This window comes from Eleutherodactylus coqui, chromosome 2 (assembly GCF_035609145.1).
Source record: "Eleutherodactylus coqui strain aEleCoq1 chromosome 2, aEleCoq1.hap1, whole genome shotgun sequence".
NCBI classification, from domain to species: domain Eukaryota; kingdom Metazoa; phylum Chordata; class Amphibia; order Anura; family Eleutherodactylidae; genus Eleutherodactylus; species Eleutherodactylus coqui.
This window is the reverse complement of record NC_089838.1, coordinates 117,338,300-117,356,539: the sequence shown is the minus strand read 5'-3', so window position 1 is coordinate 117,356,539 and position 18,240 is coordinate 117,338,300. Positions and strand designations below refer to the sequence as shown.

Below are 18,240 nucleotides of genomic sequence, written 5' to 3'. Positions count from 1 at the left end.
TTCATGGGTGGAGTGTCCTTTCCCTGATGGTATTGTAAAGACTATTGTCACCACTTATGGCTCCGCCAATGTTTCATAGTACAGAACAATAGGATCACTCCTAAAGGCCCATTTACACGGAAAGATGATCATTTAAAAATCGCTCAAACGGCAGTTTGAGTGACAGTTTTGAGCGATCACTTTGCATAACTCTTAAGTAGCTAATTAGCTACTTAAGAGTTTATTAGCGTGTAAAAGAAGGCTCCTGTTGTATGCAGATGACAGCAGGAGGGCTGTTATCTGCAAACAGCTGCTTTGTTCTCGGCACTATCAGAGGTATACTGGTGAGATCTCTGAGCGGGATACCAGCTGAAAGAATACTATCAGTGGTATCCCACTAAGAACTCAGCGTGCGGCGCTGGTTAGACTTATCGCTGACTTTACGCTTGCTTAAAAATCAGCAATGAATGAATGTTGCACGAAAAGTGCCCAATAGGCGTGTGTTTAGATGCAGCGATTATCGCTCAAGAGTTGGCTTATGAGCGAATTTTGAGCAATAATCATTGTGTCTAAATAGACCTTAAAGGGGTTGTCTCGCGAAAGCAAGTGGGGTTATACACTTCTGTATGGCCATATTAATGCACTTTGTAATGTACATCGTGCATTAAATATGAGCCATACAGAAGTTATTCACTTACCTTCCCTGCGCTGGCGTCCCCGTCTCCATGGCTCCGTCTAACTTCAGCGTCTAATCGCCCGATTAGACGCGCTTGCGCAGAAGGGTCTTCTGCCTTCGGCTCGGTTCGGCAGCAGCGGCGTTCTGGCTCCGCCCCCTTCTACACGTCATCGCGTAGCTCCGCCCCATCACGTGTGCCGATCCCAGCCAATCAGGAGGCTGGAATCGGCACACGTGATGGGGCGGAGCCAGAACGCCGCTGCTGCCGAACCGAAGGCAGAAGACCCTTCTGCACAAGCGCGTCTAATCGGGCGATTAGACGCTGAAATTAGACGGAGCCATGGAGACGGGGACGCCAGCGCAGGGAAGGTAAGTGAATAACTTCTGTATGGCTCATATTTAATGCACAATGTATATTACAAAGTGCATTAATATGGCCACACAGAAGTGCTTAACCGCACTTGCTTTCGCGAGATAACCCCTTTAAGAGCAGAACATGCTAAGGGTATTAACAGATAAAACTACAGGATATTTTGGATTCAATTACTGAAAACATAGAAAACTCCTAGTAAAGTGGCACAGTAATCTTTAGACATTAGAGATGAGCGAACGTACTCGGATAAGCACTACTCGTCCGAGTAATGTGCTTTATCCGAGTACCTCCCCGCTCGTCCTGAAAGATTCGGGACGTGCTGCGGAGCGGGGAGCTGCAGGGGAGAGCGGGGAGGAACGGAGGGGAGATCTTTCTCTCCTTCTCTCCCGCCCGCTCTGCCCCGCTCCCCGCTGCGACTCACCTGTCAGCACCGGAGCGCCCCGAATCTTTCAGGACGAGCACAGCGGTACTCGGATAAGGCACATTACTCGGACGAGTAGTGCTTATCCGAGTACGTTCGCTCATCTCTATTAGACATCCATCACACATACTTTTGTCTAGGTTTTTGGCGGCACTTTTCATTTTGAAACATTTTGTTCATGCATATCCTTCATTGTTTCTTATATGTCTTTATAAGCATCAGTGCAGTATCAGATTAGTGCTACCTCTATCTGACCAAGGACAACATCTGCATCCATGCAGATGTTGTCTTTGGTCAGATTTGAAGTCTCCAGCACTGCAAGGCAACAGTGCCTTTTCTGATCTAGTTCATCATGCCCTGATCTAGTTCATCATGCCTGAGGAAGGACCCGGAGAGGTTTTAATGCTCCCATTAAAATCATGTATTTTTGTTAGCCATTAAAAGATATCATATCTACAAGATTACTTGGTTTCTCTTGCTGGGAACAATCACATTTTGCTCTACTGGTTAACACGGTACTAAACGTTTTTTTTTTCGTTTTGAGAAATCTATAGCACAGATAACACTCTGGCCTAGTGACCTCCTAACACTAATTCAGAGACCATAAAAACTTTCACATCTTTATCAGTTGACTATTTAAGTATTTATTTGTTTCTCTACTCATCCTGTTCTGGTAAAAAAATAAATAAAACTTAAGTGCAAATTAAGCACATCCATGTCTGTGCCTTGTCATATGTATGTGTGGGGCATTTTTATGGTCTGACCATTGCCTACGCTTTTTAAGACTCAGTTGAATTTTGTCTTTCAGAGGATAACAGGGGCTTTGTGAAAATTTTCATAGCATCATATAGTATTAGAGGCATTTCTTATGAGCCATGGGATATTGGAAGGAATATATTACAGACACTGCAGAAGTCAATGCATTTTGCATCTCCGTTACATTATTGCTACATGAGTACCAATATTGTAGTCCGCATGACTATGCCATTTTTTTTTCTTACTAGTTAAAGGAGTTTTCTAGGCAAAAGCTATTAATGACCTATTCTCAGGATGACATCAATACGTATTTGCCGGAGACCTGCTGCTCGGGATCCTTGGCGATGAGCTGAATGCTCAGCCTGCTGTCAGTGAGTTGGATGTGCGTCATAGGGAATGGTAGAGGAAATGCCATAGATACTTTACTCCCAGCGATCTGGGCAATCAGGTGATCACCAGGGATCACAAGCAGAGGGTCTCTGGCGCTTAATTAGTTTTTCAGTAGATTTTGCATGTAAAACCCTTTTAAGGTTGTTCTAATGTGGAAAACAGAAAAATTTGCTGACAATCATTTTTATTTCTGACCCTCCAATCATTTGTAAAAGTGCTTATACCAATTTTTCCACTAGAATAACAGGCTAATGAGCCATCATTATGTGTTCCTCCATGGAGAATTCCACAGAAAGACTGCTTGAAGTACATGAAAAAAAGCTAAAGTAATGACAAACATATAGCCAGGAAATGTATGGAAAACCTAATACTAACAGACAGTTTCCTCTGAGTTGGGCTCTCTGAAAGTAATGCTAAAAATGTGATTGGTTGAAAAATTTACTGTGTACAATTGTACAGAAAGACCCCTATGTCCAAACCATCATGCGTGAGTGTAAAACATTGGGATGAGTTCCCTCATCAGCATGACAGGAAGCTCTGAAAAATTGTTTTCCGATGTATAGACTTTAATGGTCCTTTTATACAGGCTAAATTCCTGGCCTGATTTAACAAGCATTGATCAACATGGTTCGTGTAGAAGGACCATTAGTCCTTATGTGCAGTGCCTTGTCCCAATGTACTGACTTTACATTGTGTGTACTCCACCAGTTACAGTAAATTGTATCTTGCAGTGTTTGTACGTATATCCTGGTCATAGGCATTTTACAATATACCAGAGAAGATGGTGGTGACAAATTATACCAATTATTGGAGGACGTTTAATGCCTATAATTAGACTTACATTCATGTTCCCTGCCCTAGGCCAGCCTTAAACGCTTGCAACTTGATTTTCTGCACAGGGTGCATCACAAGTGAAGGGGCGCCAGTGGCCCTGGTGCTTGTACCACTTATTCTTCACTTGGTACATGAATCCTGCATAGGCTGCAGCTACTTTGTATCATTTATTGACTCTCTGGCAAAGCTATTTGGGAAGGTTACAGCAATGATCTTTGTACGCGATGTAATTGATGTATTTTGGCACTATGTGATACACTCTAGAGGATGGTGTCAATGAAATGTGTAGTACAGGACACTATCCCATCATCCCTGCCACCCACCCCACTCTCTCTGCCTAGGCCTACCTTCAAGAACCTCGTCCTCTCTATATCGTTGATGCCAGTACAACACGTCAATGCTTCAGGAAGGTAAACAGAACAATTAAAATGAGCGCATCTGCTTTTTTCCTTATGTATCTCATTTGCAGCCATAACACTTTTTTTTTAAAGCCCAGACAGTTTTTGTACTTCTAACAACTCTTTATCTGAAGCATTTTTGGGTTATGACTATTGAACAGATTGAGACTTCCTTCTTGACCGCCAGTGGGATGGAGAATATTGCTTAGCTTGTAAACTGCGTTGTTGTTGAGCTACAGGTAGTTGGTGGGTTGATGGTGATTAACCCCTTCATGACATGGCCTATTTTGGGCTTAAGGACACAACAATTTTTGGCGGATTTTCTTCTCCGTTTATCAAAAGTCATAACTTTTTTATTTTTCCGTCGACGCGGCTGTATGAGGGCTTGTTTTTTGCGTGGCGAACTGTAGTTTTTATCGGTGCCACTTTTGGGTACATAGACTATATTGTGGAACTTCTTTTATTTTTTTTTATGATAGCAGGGAGAGAAAACGCATGAATTCTGCCATAGATTTTTTTTATTTTTTTTACAGCGTTAATCATGCAGCATAAATGAGACATTCCATTTTTTCTGTGTGTCAATACGGTTACAACGATACCAAAATTCTTACATTTTTTTTAGGTTTTCCCACTTTTCTGCAATAAAACCCTTTTTTTTGGAAATCTTTTTTCTATTCTAAATTGCTGCATTCAAAGTCCTGTATCTTTTTTATTTTTTGATGTACGGCGCTCTGTGAGGGCTTATTTTTTGCGGGACGAGCTGTAGTTTTTATGGGTACCATTTTGGGGTACATACGGCTTTTTTGATCACTTTTATTGCGTTTTTAGTGAGCAAAATGCTAAAAATTAGCATTTTGCCTCAGTTTTTTAGCGTTTTTTTAGCGTTTTTTTTTCATGCACAGTCAAAAGCATGTGCAACTTATTGTACGCGTCGTTACGGACGCGACAATACCAAATATGTGGGGTTTTAATTTTTTTTTACCTTTTTTTATGCTAATCTGAGAAAAAGCATAAAAAAATGTTTTTTTTTAATTTTTTTAAATTCATTTTTTTAATCTTTGTTTTTCTTACACTGTTTGCGTCCCTCTGAGGGACTTTAACCACTGCCCTGATGATCGCTGTCATAAGGCATGGCAGAGCTACTGCTCTGCCATGCCTTATCGCTTGTACAGCGATTATAGGCATAGGCAATACAGGATGCCAGTGTCTGGCGTCCTGTTGCCATGGTGACAGGCCGGGCTCTCGCGATGACATCGCGAGTTCCGGCCGGAGACACAGAGGGAGCCGCGCTCCATCTGTGAACTCTTTCCCTGCCGCGATCTACTTAGATCGCGGCAGGGAAGGGGTTAACAGCGGGGGGCGCATCTCCGATGCCCCCCCGCTGTTGCAGCGGGACGCTGGCTGTGACTGACAGCCGGCTCCCGCTGCGGGATAGCGCGGGATCATATGTGATCCCGCGCTGTCCCCAGGACGTAAGTTTACATCCTGTTGCGGGAAGCACCAGGCTGCCAGGACGTAAACTTACGCCCTGCAGCGGGAAGGGGTTAAAGGGGTTGTCCAGTTGTAAACTATTGATGGCTTATCCTTAGGACTGATCATTAATAGAAGATTGGTGGGGGTCCATCACACAGGACCCCACCAATCATCTGTTTGCCAGGCCAGTGCACTTGTGCACTGAGCTGATTTCTTCAGGAAGCGGACAGCTCCGTTCTTTCTGCAGTGGCCAGACTTAGTAGAATGAGCTCTGTTTGTTCAAAACTGTAATGGCCTTTTTCCGAATCAACAGAGCTTGGGGTAATCAGTAGGGAGGATAAATAAGTGTTGAAGTAGAGTGGAAGATTAAATAAGTATTCTAGTTTGTCTATCAGTGGAGCACCACATAGACTCTTACACCCTATGAATCTATGTTGACCCTTAAGTCTAATTTATATGGAGTCACTTTTCAGGCATAATAAATTCATTTTAAGCCCATTATATCTTTACTTGCAGCAGCCAGCCAACCACAAGCCCTATTCCTTGTGCACTGCCCTTATATACCACACCTTTGTACACATTGCATTATATGCAAGCTCTACAGAATGCACAGAGTGTGGATCAGTCAATAATCACGATTCAGCCATTTTTTATTTATGCACATAAGTTTTAACAGGTCACTGATTAAGTCTATCTGCAGAGGAAATATAGAAAGCATAGATAAGGCTACTTTGTCATCACCTCCAGAATCTGTGAGGCAGTCGCTGTCACGCTCAGGAAGGAACTCATCGTCATTGGTGCTGGTCTGTAGCACTTTAAGATAAGCATTGAAGCTATTTTTCCTAAGAGAGCTGACAGCAGAAACAATGGCTAAAACTTATTCTCACAAGCGGTCCTTCAATTGATAAGGAAGTTTAGGTGAAGGGAGCATGGATGGTCGGTTCGTTACCACCTCGGTTACACATATAGGTTTTCCTTTTAAAGTGGCCCCAAACACCTTTATTGAGTTGCCAAACAAAGCATGTCATGACAAAACTAGCAATGAATAAAACAAAACCTAGGCCATCTGGGTACTAACTGAAAATATAACATCTCTGGCTGACAAGATGTCAGCCGACTGCCGACCCCCGATACAGCACACGGTGCATCTTTACCGTTTAGTGCCGCACGACTCCCCTAGGCCCTGGCAATGCCTGGGATAAGTTCAGCCCTTTAAAGAACACTCCCATCTGGCTGCTAATTTCATCATTAGGAAGCCCAAATACAGGGAACTTTCTTCCCTTGCTGACCACTTTTTCTTCCCTTTGGTCCCCCTAGTGGTCAATAATGCCTCTACAGTGGTCACTTGTCACACTGGACATCACTAAATGCAAGAGAGATGCCCCCACACAGCCTCTTCCAGGACAGTTGTTTGCTATAAGAGAGACATCCAATTTCTAAATGGTTCCAAATTACTTTTCAGTGTAATTTTCTGTATGTTTTAGCAGAAAATGCAAAGCATAATATACAATGAAATGCATGGTTCCCCTGTTAACCCTTTCATGACCAAATCACTCTCCTGCAATCAAACGTATCCATAGAGATCAATGGGGCCCATACGTGCGGGATCTGCGGTAAACTAGGGTATGCTGCAATTTTTCTTCTGCTCTCGCAATCCGCAATTCCTACCCGCAAGTGTGAGTGAACCTTCGAAAGTCCATGCCTTTCGATGCCTGCGTATTGGACGGCAATCACAAAAACAATTCAAATCTGGTCATGTGAGACCGACCTAAGGGTTAATATTTTTTAACTGATTCTTAGTTTTTAATTTTATGGTGGAGAGAATAGATTGGGCTTTCATATGGTTCCAGGACTGGATCAACATCTTTTAATTTGTACGTTTTATATAGAGAAAAATGGGCAGGAATCCCAAAAAACTTTATTTGCTTGTTCTATTTTTAATTCAATGTGATAAATTTGCAAAACTAAATTTATATAAAAATTTTTTTTCTCAGACTCCTGGGTATAACGATACCAAATATGTGAATTTCAATTCCCCAGTGGCATCGCTATAATATCTGGGAACAATGGTCCCCACTGTTATTTTTCAGCGTCTCCTGTCAATAGCTAGTATTTGGGCTTGCTTTGACTGCTATGATAATCACTTTTCATGACCAAGTGCTGATCATCTCAACTCCCTGCCATTTCCTTAGGATTGAACTGACAAAGTACCGATCAAATAACTGTACTGGCAGAGGACTATACAGTGAAATATGCCACTAAAGTGGACGAATATATACGTTCTAGGTGCATAGTGCATGAACAATTAAGTCCTACATATATACAGATGGTGGACGCGAAGGGGTTAAGGAGAGAGTAGCACAGGCACTTTACTTGGCTGCAGAGAGCATAAAGTGGGCTGAGAGCTCACAAGTTGTTCCAATTCCCCTTTACCCAGATTGAACATAAAAGGTTATATATAGACATGAGCGAGTATACTTGCTAAGGCACATTACTCGAGCGAGTAGTGCCTTAGCCGAGTATCTCCCCGCTCGGCTCTACAGATTTGGCTGCCGGCGCGGGTGACACGTGAGTTGCGGCGGGGATCGGGGCGGAGAGAGGGAGAGCGAGATCACCCCGCTCTCCCCCGCCGCCCCCCGAATCTTTAGAGACGAGCGGGGAGATACTCGGCTAAGGCACTACTCACTCGAGCTCTAGTTATATATGTTTGAGAGGTGTGCGTGGGACCCGTGGCTGATTCCTTATGCTCCACAGGGCCAACTCTCATCAACTTCTGAAGTTCCACCTGAGGACTCTTTGACACGGCTGTATGCGTCATTGCATTCTCTAGGCCATGCTGTAAAATTGCATGAACAGCTATTTTTCCGTGATCATGGCCAGCATTCTCTCATGCATTCACCGGGAGCAACGTTTTTAAATGAAACAATACGTCGTGCCCTGGAAAACCCTTGCTCTGCAAAAATCATCAGAATGCCTTCCAATCCCTATATAGAGGCTTCCGTAAGATTTTTACAAAGCTCCCATAGAAGTCTACGCGAGCCGCCGCCATATATTAAGCAAAAGATTGTATATTCCCCCTTGTGAACGAACGCACTGGAAACCAATGTCTCAAATGGTTGCCTATATCGGTTGGCCATAAAAACGCGCCGTATATGCGCTTGTGTAAAAAAGCCCTGTTGTGCAATTTTCTGACCGAGCATAAACATCAGATATTAGGGGGCAGAGCCAAATGATTTTCAACAGACTTCTATGACAATGTCATTTCTATGGGGATTAGTATACGGTCCCAAGACATCTGTGTTTGGGGAAAAGCATCCAATCGGCTGCATTCTTTCCTGTGATATCCACTGATAGATCAGCGGCCTCAAATGTATCTAACATGCCCTTAATATCTAGAAATAATGTGCACGCGGCAGAATCTAATATACATGGTACTGAAGGAATCATGATGTCGGATAAACAATCATCTATTATGTATTTATTGCTAGTTTTACAAATAAACTAAATTCTTATTACAATACAATACACAAAACAAATGAAAGGCATAAGTGGAAATGGAAACCACTCAAAATATATGTACATGGAATAAAAGTGTTCAGAAGCAGAGAACTCTGTTATGCGTCTTCAAACCCTTCCAGGACTTACCCATGCAGTCAGGTCCCCAGTACCCCCGGCAGCACTTGGACACAAAGGTATTGTTGGTACATGTATGTCGACAACCAGGAAGTGTCAGAGAGTAGGATGTTAATTGCAAGAAATACCTTGAATAAAAGATGGAAGTGGCATTTAGAATCAGACTTGCTATTCCACGTCACACATCAGGATTTTGTATAATACTACTTTGTACCATTGAAGTATTATTTTCACTCTTCGTATACATAAATAGGTTTTTTCTCAAGTAAGCAACATAAGGGTTCTATGGGCATTTTTGTACTGACTCACCATATAGCCCATATGAATGGAAAAAATGCTTCATCCAGTAAGAAACTTTATAGAGAAGGACAGAATATCTGCATTTCTGCAATCTATGTTGATGGATTTTCTCCCCATGACAACTACTGCTTGAAATTGACATCAGCTGATGTTCGCTCGTTTGCCTTCTGAAATCAGCAATACATGTAGCAATGTGGTGATAAATGGTGGACATTCGTTTGGAAGACCGTCCACATAGTACATGGACAAATCAAGTCCATTAAAGTATTAGTAACTCTCCACTCTATGACATCTCTATGACATCCCAGACTGAACTAGATGGACATTGTCTTCATTCGGCCTTATATACTAAGTTACTATCCCTATTCCTTAATAGGGTATATAGAAAATGGTTATAGGGAAAGAACCCTTTTACAGGTCATGGTGTATTCATTAGAGGATAGATCAGCGGTTTACCAAAAATGATTTGCATCATTAGGATCAGAAAGAGTAAAAGCAATGAACTGCAGGAAAAACAATGTTTCGTAGTAATAGAAGATCATATGAATAGTATGAATGTATATAGTAAAGCAAAGTTACCGGCAGTCTCTTATTCCACTTCCCGTAGTGGTTTTCGTAAAACCATCCATGCACTTCACAGCAGCATTTACTGCGCACGATCTGCAATCCGTTCTGGATGTAATTAAAACTTTTTCAACGCATACGCTTTGTGTCTGTCGTAAGAAAGTAAATTCATTATATCCATGGACACGACAAATAGTCTCGAAGCAATCATTTTACAGGGTGTAGTCACAAAGTCTGATCCAGCACTATGTCTCAATACTGATCTCCTATTCTGAAATAACAATAGTGTACTTGTATAGGAAGGCATGGATGAGTTACATGATGGTGTGGTGCACGGCCTCTGGGGCCTCTATAACATGTTTAGCAATTTTGCGTTATGGCCTCTGTAAGCGATAGAGAGTAAAACCCAATTACAAAGTAGAAGAACAGCAGAAATTAATTTTCTGTATCTCTCTAAGTCCAGTGGAACCACTACTATGACTGAGGTAAGGAAAGGGTACTCAAAATGGCCTCCTTGTGCCAATGTACATGCATGGAGCCATCGGAGGATCAATGTTCATTCCAGGGTCTCACAATGTGGATCGGTACCCGAATCTTGTGCAAATGACAATAGATGACTTCCTGGATGATCTTCTCCTATCGTAACAGAAGGAGGCTACTTTAAGTACCCTTTTCTTACTTCAGTCATAGCAGCGGTCCCGCGGGACTCAGAGAGACACTGAAAGTTGATTTCTTCTCACATGCTACACTACAATTCTGTAATTAGGTTTTACTCTCTATCTCTTACAGGGGCCACTACACAAAATTACAATCCATGTTCTGGAGCCCCAGAGGACCGTGCGCCATACTATTGTGTAGCGCTTCCATACCTTCCTATTCAAGTACACTATTTCAATATAGGAAAGCAGACTTAACAGAATAACAGACATGAAGCATGAGGGCCAAGCTCTTGAGAGCTAACCTAAGGAGCAAGATCAACTTATAGAAGGTAGTTGCATTTTTATGCAGTCTATAGAGTTTTAACCTTCAGCAAAACTTTCTGCGGCATTTTATCACCTTTTATAGTTTAATACAGAACTATGGGTGTAATCAATGAGATTTGCCCCATTTCAAGCTCAGTGTACTAGTAGCACAAGAAAAGCGAGAGTATAGCACAGTGCTTTCTCAAGCTGTAAAGCTCCCCCGAGTTGTTGGTGGCGCACTAAAAATTTGGGAGAGAAGTTTTAAAGTATTATTTCTAATACTTTAAACTAGAGTATAGCATAGCTTTTCAATTTATTCTACTGGGACATCACCAACATGATGATATGGATTCCCAAGAATTAGTTGAAGTCCATGGCAAAATAGAAATGTGCAGGGTGATTTAAAACCTAGACATTTCAATGGTAAGTGGGTCAGGTAATACAGGATTTAAGGGCAGAATTTCAGCAGAAATTGATAAGTGCCGTCAGTTTTTCAGAACCTGCAGCCATTTTTGGAGTTATCAATGATGGCATGTTGAGTATTAATAAAGTTGATTTTTTGTGGTAGGACAAACACTAATCACATGTCTCTTCAGGTACTAGAAGATGGCGTTAACAATCATCTTGCTATCATCCTGGTGGTCAATAACAGAATTTCACGTGAGATGGCCGGGGCTTTTAATCAAGAATACCCAGAAAGACAGTGAGTGAATGCATAAACTGCCAGGAAACTGATTCAGCAGTTTAGGGAAACCGGTAGTGTTGGGGGCAGACCAAGTGTTTTCTACTTTTGAATCACCCGGTATTTCAATTTCTCTTATATATGTCTCTTAAATCTACTAGAAAACGACCATTACTTACTGACTGAGGAGTGCATATAGATGCATCCTCCTCTCACCATGCAGGTAGCTGACTACCAAATGAGGGAGCTAATTACACCTGTGCAGGACACTAATGAGACAGTCACTCACACTGCCTCTTGATATAGAGGGGGGAGCTGCTTGGTTATACTCGCACACATAGTGGATACAAAGTGCCAGACCATTCTGATATATATAGTTCACCATGCAGACCAGCAACCTATTAATGATGGCATAATAATTCGGCGGGTTGCCCTGCACTTCCATCAGTAGTCAGCTACCTGCATGGTGAGAGGATGCATCTATATGCACTTCTTACCCAGTAAGTAATGGCTGTTTTCTGTGATGTTTTTATATTAGTGTAGGGACCCACCACAATGCAAGGAACCGTGAAGTGGTTAGTGGGCTCATGTATCTTGGCCAAAATCCAACTAATGCCTTGCATTTATTATCTATTATTCACATGCAGCTTGGTTTTAAGACTCCAGGGGGAGCCCAGGGTGACAGTACCAATGTGGTTCACTGATGGAAATGCAGGGCAACCCGCCGAATTATCATGGCGTCATTAATAGGTTGCTGGTCTGCATGGTGAACTACATATATCAGAATGGTCTGGCACTTTGTATCCACTATGTGTGGGAGTATACGCCAAGCAGCCATCCCCCTCTATATCAAGAGGCAGTGTGAGTGGCTGTCTCATCGGTGTCCTGCACAGGTGTAATTCGCTCCCTCATTTGGTAGTCAGCTACCTGCATGGTGAGAGGAGGATGCATCTATATGCACTCCTCACTCAGTAAGTAACGGCCATTTTCTGTGATTGTTTTTAATTTCTTTTATATTTCCCCTTCTGTGATGTTTTTAAATCTACTAGAACATTTATATTAGCTAAGAAGGCGTCAGTAGTGTTGCTTTGCCATAAATCACTGCAGCACTATGATCACTTCTATCAAATTTCCCTACCCAGAAGCACCTCAAAAACGGAGAGGGGGGCAGATCACAGTGTAGGAACTCATATATACCATTCGGTCTGCCCATGAAATAGCAACCTATTTACAAACCACAAATTGGGCAGACATCATTAAATAGTTACAAATCGCTGATATTTTTTAAAAGGGAAGTCAGAATAAGTTAATAAATCACATAACCTGTGTATGATGAATAAACTCTTTTAAAAACGGCAAAAAGGTAACCCGATTTTCTGACAGATGTACAGCATTTTCAACCCTTGAAACCAAGATTGCCAATCAATAATCATCATGATTTCCATCATCAGCGACAAAGCAACATATTCAACTTTAAAAGGCATTCTAAAATGGGCAATGGCTGTAATCCAAGGACGATGGATACTGCGGAGCAGGACATGGTTATACTTTGAGGGCAAAACAGCTATAATAAGCTCTTTGCACCTTTATTAGTTTATTAGGACATCCTAAAATAACAGTAGGAACATGGCGAGTAAGGGTGGTGGCAACTGAAATAAATAATTTAGAAATGTATTACATTATTTTAAATTGTAATTTACATGAAAAGTAGAGAAATGTCTAAACCGATGCAGAAGAGCACGGACTACTAGACTAGTCTATCTAGAACAGGAAGGGGAAACCTGGCAGATCTCATTTAAAGGGGTTTTGTCATTACAACCAAACCCCGTCCACCTGCTCAGCCCAGCCTAAAATAAAAAAAAAAGAGGGCATACTTGCCTGTCCTGGAGCCCCGGGACGTAGCTGAGAGCGCCACCAGCGACTTCCAGGTTGAAGACCTGGCGGAAGTCAGGTGTCGTTTGCTGCCAATCAGAGGCTGCAGAGTCACCGTACAGGTTTACCAGGAGCCTCTGATTGGTAGCTGATGACACCTGACTTCGCTCGGCCGTCAATCTAGAAGTTGCCGCCGATACTGGCAGTGGCTCTCAGCTGCGTCCCGGGGCTCCAGGACAGGCGAGTATGCTCTTTTTTTTTTCATTTTAGGCTGGGTTGGGTAGGTGGACGGGATTTTGTTGGAATGACAAACCCCCTTTAAGGCAAATTTCAGAGGATTGTATTGTACATGTGTGTAATATAGACATGTTACAGATTACATAACTGTTATCAGTGTTAGAAAGAAATAGCACTACAAATAGAAAAACAGAAAAACACAGGTCATGCTGCCTTTAAAAAAAATATATAGCTGTGAAACATATGGTCATGTGAATAGATACATAGATTTGCATTATCTCTATTCTCTCTCATTCTTAGGAAAATCTTGTCTACACCATGGAGAAAAACCGTGGACACTGGAGAGGAAATTTAGTATTACACGTGAGCCACCAAAAAAATGGCTGTCCATTTAATGCATGGGTGCAGCAGAGCAGGAGCTCTTCTAACAGGGTGGCTTTCTGGCACATGGGGGGTGTTCCTGGTGGAGGACCCCCTTTGACAACATATATATGTCTTAATAGAGCATATGGACAGTAGTTGCATTCCTTGAATTACAAAAAAGACAATTTATGCCACCAATTAATAGCCATTTAGAAACATAGAACAAAAAATATTTTTTATGATTTTTTCGACAATTTATAAACAAAGAAAAAAGAAAGCAGTGCACTCTCTTCTGTCAAGCAGCTGCCCACACCAATCAGATTTAAAGCTTTAAAAGCTTTTTTTTTCTTGAAAAGTTTGATAACTTATAAAAGTAGTGAAATATAATTTTAAAAAACTATAGAAATTTGGTATCGCTGTAATCGTACTGACCTGCAGGATAAAGTGAAAATATAGTCTTTACAGCACTATTAACACTGTAAAAACAAGCCCCCCAAACCATGCCACAATTGCATTTTTTCCCATTTCACCCAGTTTTCAATGTAGATATGGCGCATTAAAGAATACCATTCAAAAATTCAACTTGTCCTGCAAAACTCAAGCCCTCATAAGGCTATGCAGAAAAATGAAAAATGAGAATGAAAAACTGAAAAGTTTCTGGCCCTTAAGGAGAGTTAAAGGTCAACAGTATAGTTTTCCTTCAGGGGGCACATGCAATTTGTTTTCATGTAATTTATTAAAGAACATCTGCAGCCAAATAACAATAAATCCTTACAGCCAGAAGCGTAACTTGAAGCTCCTGCGCCCCGATGCAAAACTTGTAACAGGGCCCCCAACTATAATGCTTTACTCAAAGTACTGGGTTCCCTATATGGAGAAGAGAGGCCTTATGGGCCCCCTAAAGCTCCTGGGCCCGGGTGCAACCGCATCGCCTACATCCCTTATAGTTACGTCCCTGCTTACAGCCACAAGAAGTTGGCAACTCCCAAGTAGGAGCTGGTTACTGCTAGAAGACCTGCTCTGATCAAGAAATATTACTTCCCTTGCTTGTACATGACAGGGAAGAAAGGACGAAGTTCACTGCTGTAATGCATTGCATCTTGGCTCAAGTGCAGATTTTTTTGCAACATACAAGTTTACAGTTCTGACCGAGAATTGGTCTATATTTCGCATCAATGAATGATCAAATGGTGTGTATTCACACATGGCAGATTTGTTGTAGACATTTCTGCAACTGAAAATCAACGCCATTCGTCTGATTGGGGTTGATTTGGTGGCAAGGGCATGCATTTCAATGAGCCTCATTCAGATGAATGGGACAATCAGAGAAACTTCGTCAACAAATCCCTTGCATGTGAATATGTCAGTAAAGCAATTAAAGCAACACTAATGTACAGCAATAAAGTAATTATTGTTAAAAAAACATCGCACAAAAATTGCAAAGCACCAACCTGCGATGCGTTTTTAACATAAGAAAGTCCCATTGACAATTGCGTGAAAAAAACACAGTGATATCGCAAGAAAAAAATGAGCAAGAAAAACACAAGTGTGCAGGAGCCTTTAATAATATAGCAATGCGTAAAACAGCCAGATGGAGATATTGGAATGACACACAAGAAATGTTATATGTAATTCATAAAATAATACCGTAAAAACAAAAAACAAACTAGCTAATACTAACTGTCCCATCTCCTGCATTCCTCTAACAAAAGTAGCATTTCATGTAGCGTGAACTGGTGTCAAAAACATCTCAGATACTTCAAGAAGCCAAAAATATACAAAAAACATATCTTCAAACTACAACAGTGATACAAATCAAGATATGAAAGGCAGCTATTTCTTACCGTCTGCGTCTGAACCCCCGAACAAGTGCGAAAGAGACCCAAAATAGCTAGGACAATTAACATTGTGGTCTTTCTCCCCATCATGATAAAGGTTTGTGTGATTGTGCGAATTCATAAATATAGTTCCAGAGGTCTTACATTTCGCTACATGCACTTTCTGTTGGCTGCATCTTTAAATAAATTCTTTACTCTAGTCCCACCTCTCTTTCCTGTACAGGGTTAAACAGCTGAGCACGAAATCTGCCAATCACAGGAAAACATGAAAAGTTTCTCTATGTGAGTTTAGAACTGCATACTGAGACCGTGAAATAGCAGGATATCCTTAATGAGTAGTTTATTGAAGATTTTGGAAGGGCCGTTGTGTGATCCTGACCTCAATATAATTAAGTTTACTAATTCCCATCCGCAGTGTATACAAATTGTAATCGCTCACAGCATATACTAGCATAAGTTCGCTCAAACGTGATAACTATTATGGCTGAACTTCCTGTTAACACTTCTGAAAAATGGCCACCGCTACAATATAGAAAATACCAAAATCTTGGGAAGTGCAAGACAAAGTTTAGCTACTGCTTTAACTAAAATGGAACCTGTCATCACCTTTGAGCCCCATAAACTACATTATGGGGCTCAAAGGTGTAGGAAACAGGGAGTCTGGGGAGTTGTGTTTCATATGCACCAGGTGCCCTATTCCTGAGTTATGTCCCTACGAAGTTGGCACACGCACATAGCTTCAGATGGCTCTATGCACATGATTTCCCGTAGAGATGAATGGGAAAGCATGTGTTCTTTGAACAGAACTTTCTGAAAAGAGTCAAGATGTGTGAATGCGCCAACTTTGCAGGGACATAACTCAGGAAAAGGGCACCCGGGGAAGTATGAAACACACCTCCCAGGACTCTCCGTCCCCTCACCCTTCAGCCCCATAGCGTACTCTATAGGGCTCAAAGATGATGACAGGTTCTCTTTAAGCTTTACTAACATAAGATCAATGTTATGTTTGGAGCGGAAATCCTCTTTAATCCACAGTAGTAGCGCTCACTCACTGCCAGAACAGAAATATGTCATAACAAATGATGATCATAGGGCAAAAGTCTTGAAATAATGTGGCAATATAAATCTGCGAGCTACTTTATACCGATCTTACAACTGAAACAAACTAGGTAAAATTCACTTCTGAGGCCAACAGATATTGAATTTGGAAATGCTTAGAGGGACATGTGCTTTCAGCATTTTCAATTAAATGAACTACTGAATATAACAAGACTGCTGAAGCTCAGCCTTCAGCTTAATCATTGAAATTTTCCTGGCTCTGTGTGTGTTTTACCCTTCTTTAAAGGCATATTTTGAAACTTTTTTACTATTTCGATTGATGACCTAGAGGTCATTAATAGAAGATTGGTGGGGATCGCCGCAGGTCAGCTGATTCCCAGGGTGCTGTTGCTGAGGTTTGCACAGAATGCAGAAAGTGCTGACTGTGGATCAATGGGAGCAGCGCTTGCAGTACTAACCTGGGCCGCTGAGCTATGCTCAGTGCTTTCTGCTTCCTGCGCTGACCCCAGCGACAGCCCCAGGAATCAGCTGATCAGTGGAGATCCGCCGCTTGGGATCCCACCCATTATTAGAAAAAATAGAGTCCTGGAATATTCCTTTAATAGTGGCACCACGTATTGTAATGTCACCCATGTGCCAATCATATGGCAATGACCCCATTATGCAGTTGCAAGAAAATTAAGTGAATCCTTTGATTACAAATATAACGTGGTCCGATTGCTATAGAAATCCATATAATTTCACAGTGTTCGTTGGGCCGTCTAATTAATGATTGACAGCCATCAACTGTCAGTCACTGATAGGACCGCCCAGCATAGAAAACAAAAGCATAGAAAGAGCAGGAATCGAAAAAAATTAAATACATGTTATACAAAATGATTTCTCACAAAACTATATATCAACCTGTTGAGCTCATCCTGTTTTATAACATGCTGCCTGCAAAAACAACTGATTGTACAGCTGTGGCCAAAGGTTTTGAGACTGGCCAAGATTTTGGTTTTCACAAAGTTTGCTGCTTCAGTGTTTTTAGATCTTATAGTCAGATGTTTCTGTGGTATATTGCAGTTCAATTAAAAGCATTTCGTAAGTGGTTCAATGTTTATTGACAAATATATCAAGTTTAGACCAAAACTCAATATTTACAGTGTTGACCCATTTTTTCAAGGCTTCTGCAATTGGTCCTCCTGACGTGCTGGATATCCACTTCTGGGCCAAATCCTGACTGATGGCAAACTGTGCTTGCCTAACCAGTGCTTGGAGTTAATAACCATTTCTGTGGTTTTTTGTCCACCCACTTTTTGAGGATTGACCACAGGTTCTCAATGGGATGGAGATCTGGGGAGTTTCCTGGCCATGGACTCAAACTTTCAATGTTTTGTTCACCAACAACTTCATTCTCTCTTTTGCCTTGTGGCATGATGCTTCATCAT

The 18,240-nt window shown here is 41.6% G+C and overlaps 1 protein-coding gene across 1 annotated transcript in view; it reads right to left on the bottom strand.

The window, feature by feature from the left end:
• Nucleotides 1-15,911, bottom strand: part of STAB2 (stabilin 2) — a 134,348-nt gene extending 118,437 nt beyond the window's left edge. The window contains exons 1-3 of the mRNA XM_066591428.1: nucleotides 15,758-15,911; nucleotides 9,813-9,946; nucleotides 8,946-9,061 (exon numbers count right to left, since the gene is read on the bottom strand). Coding sequence (XP_066447525.1) covers nucleotides 8,946-9,061; nucleotides 9,813-9,946; nucleotides 15,758-15,841 — 334 coding nt within the window. The 5' untranslated portion in view covers nucleotides 15,842-15,911. The remainder of the gene's footprint in view (nucleotides 1-8,945; nucleotides 9,062-9,812; nucleotides 9,947-15,757) is intronic.
• Nucleotides 15,912-18,240: the final 2,329 nt, after the last annotated feature.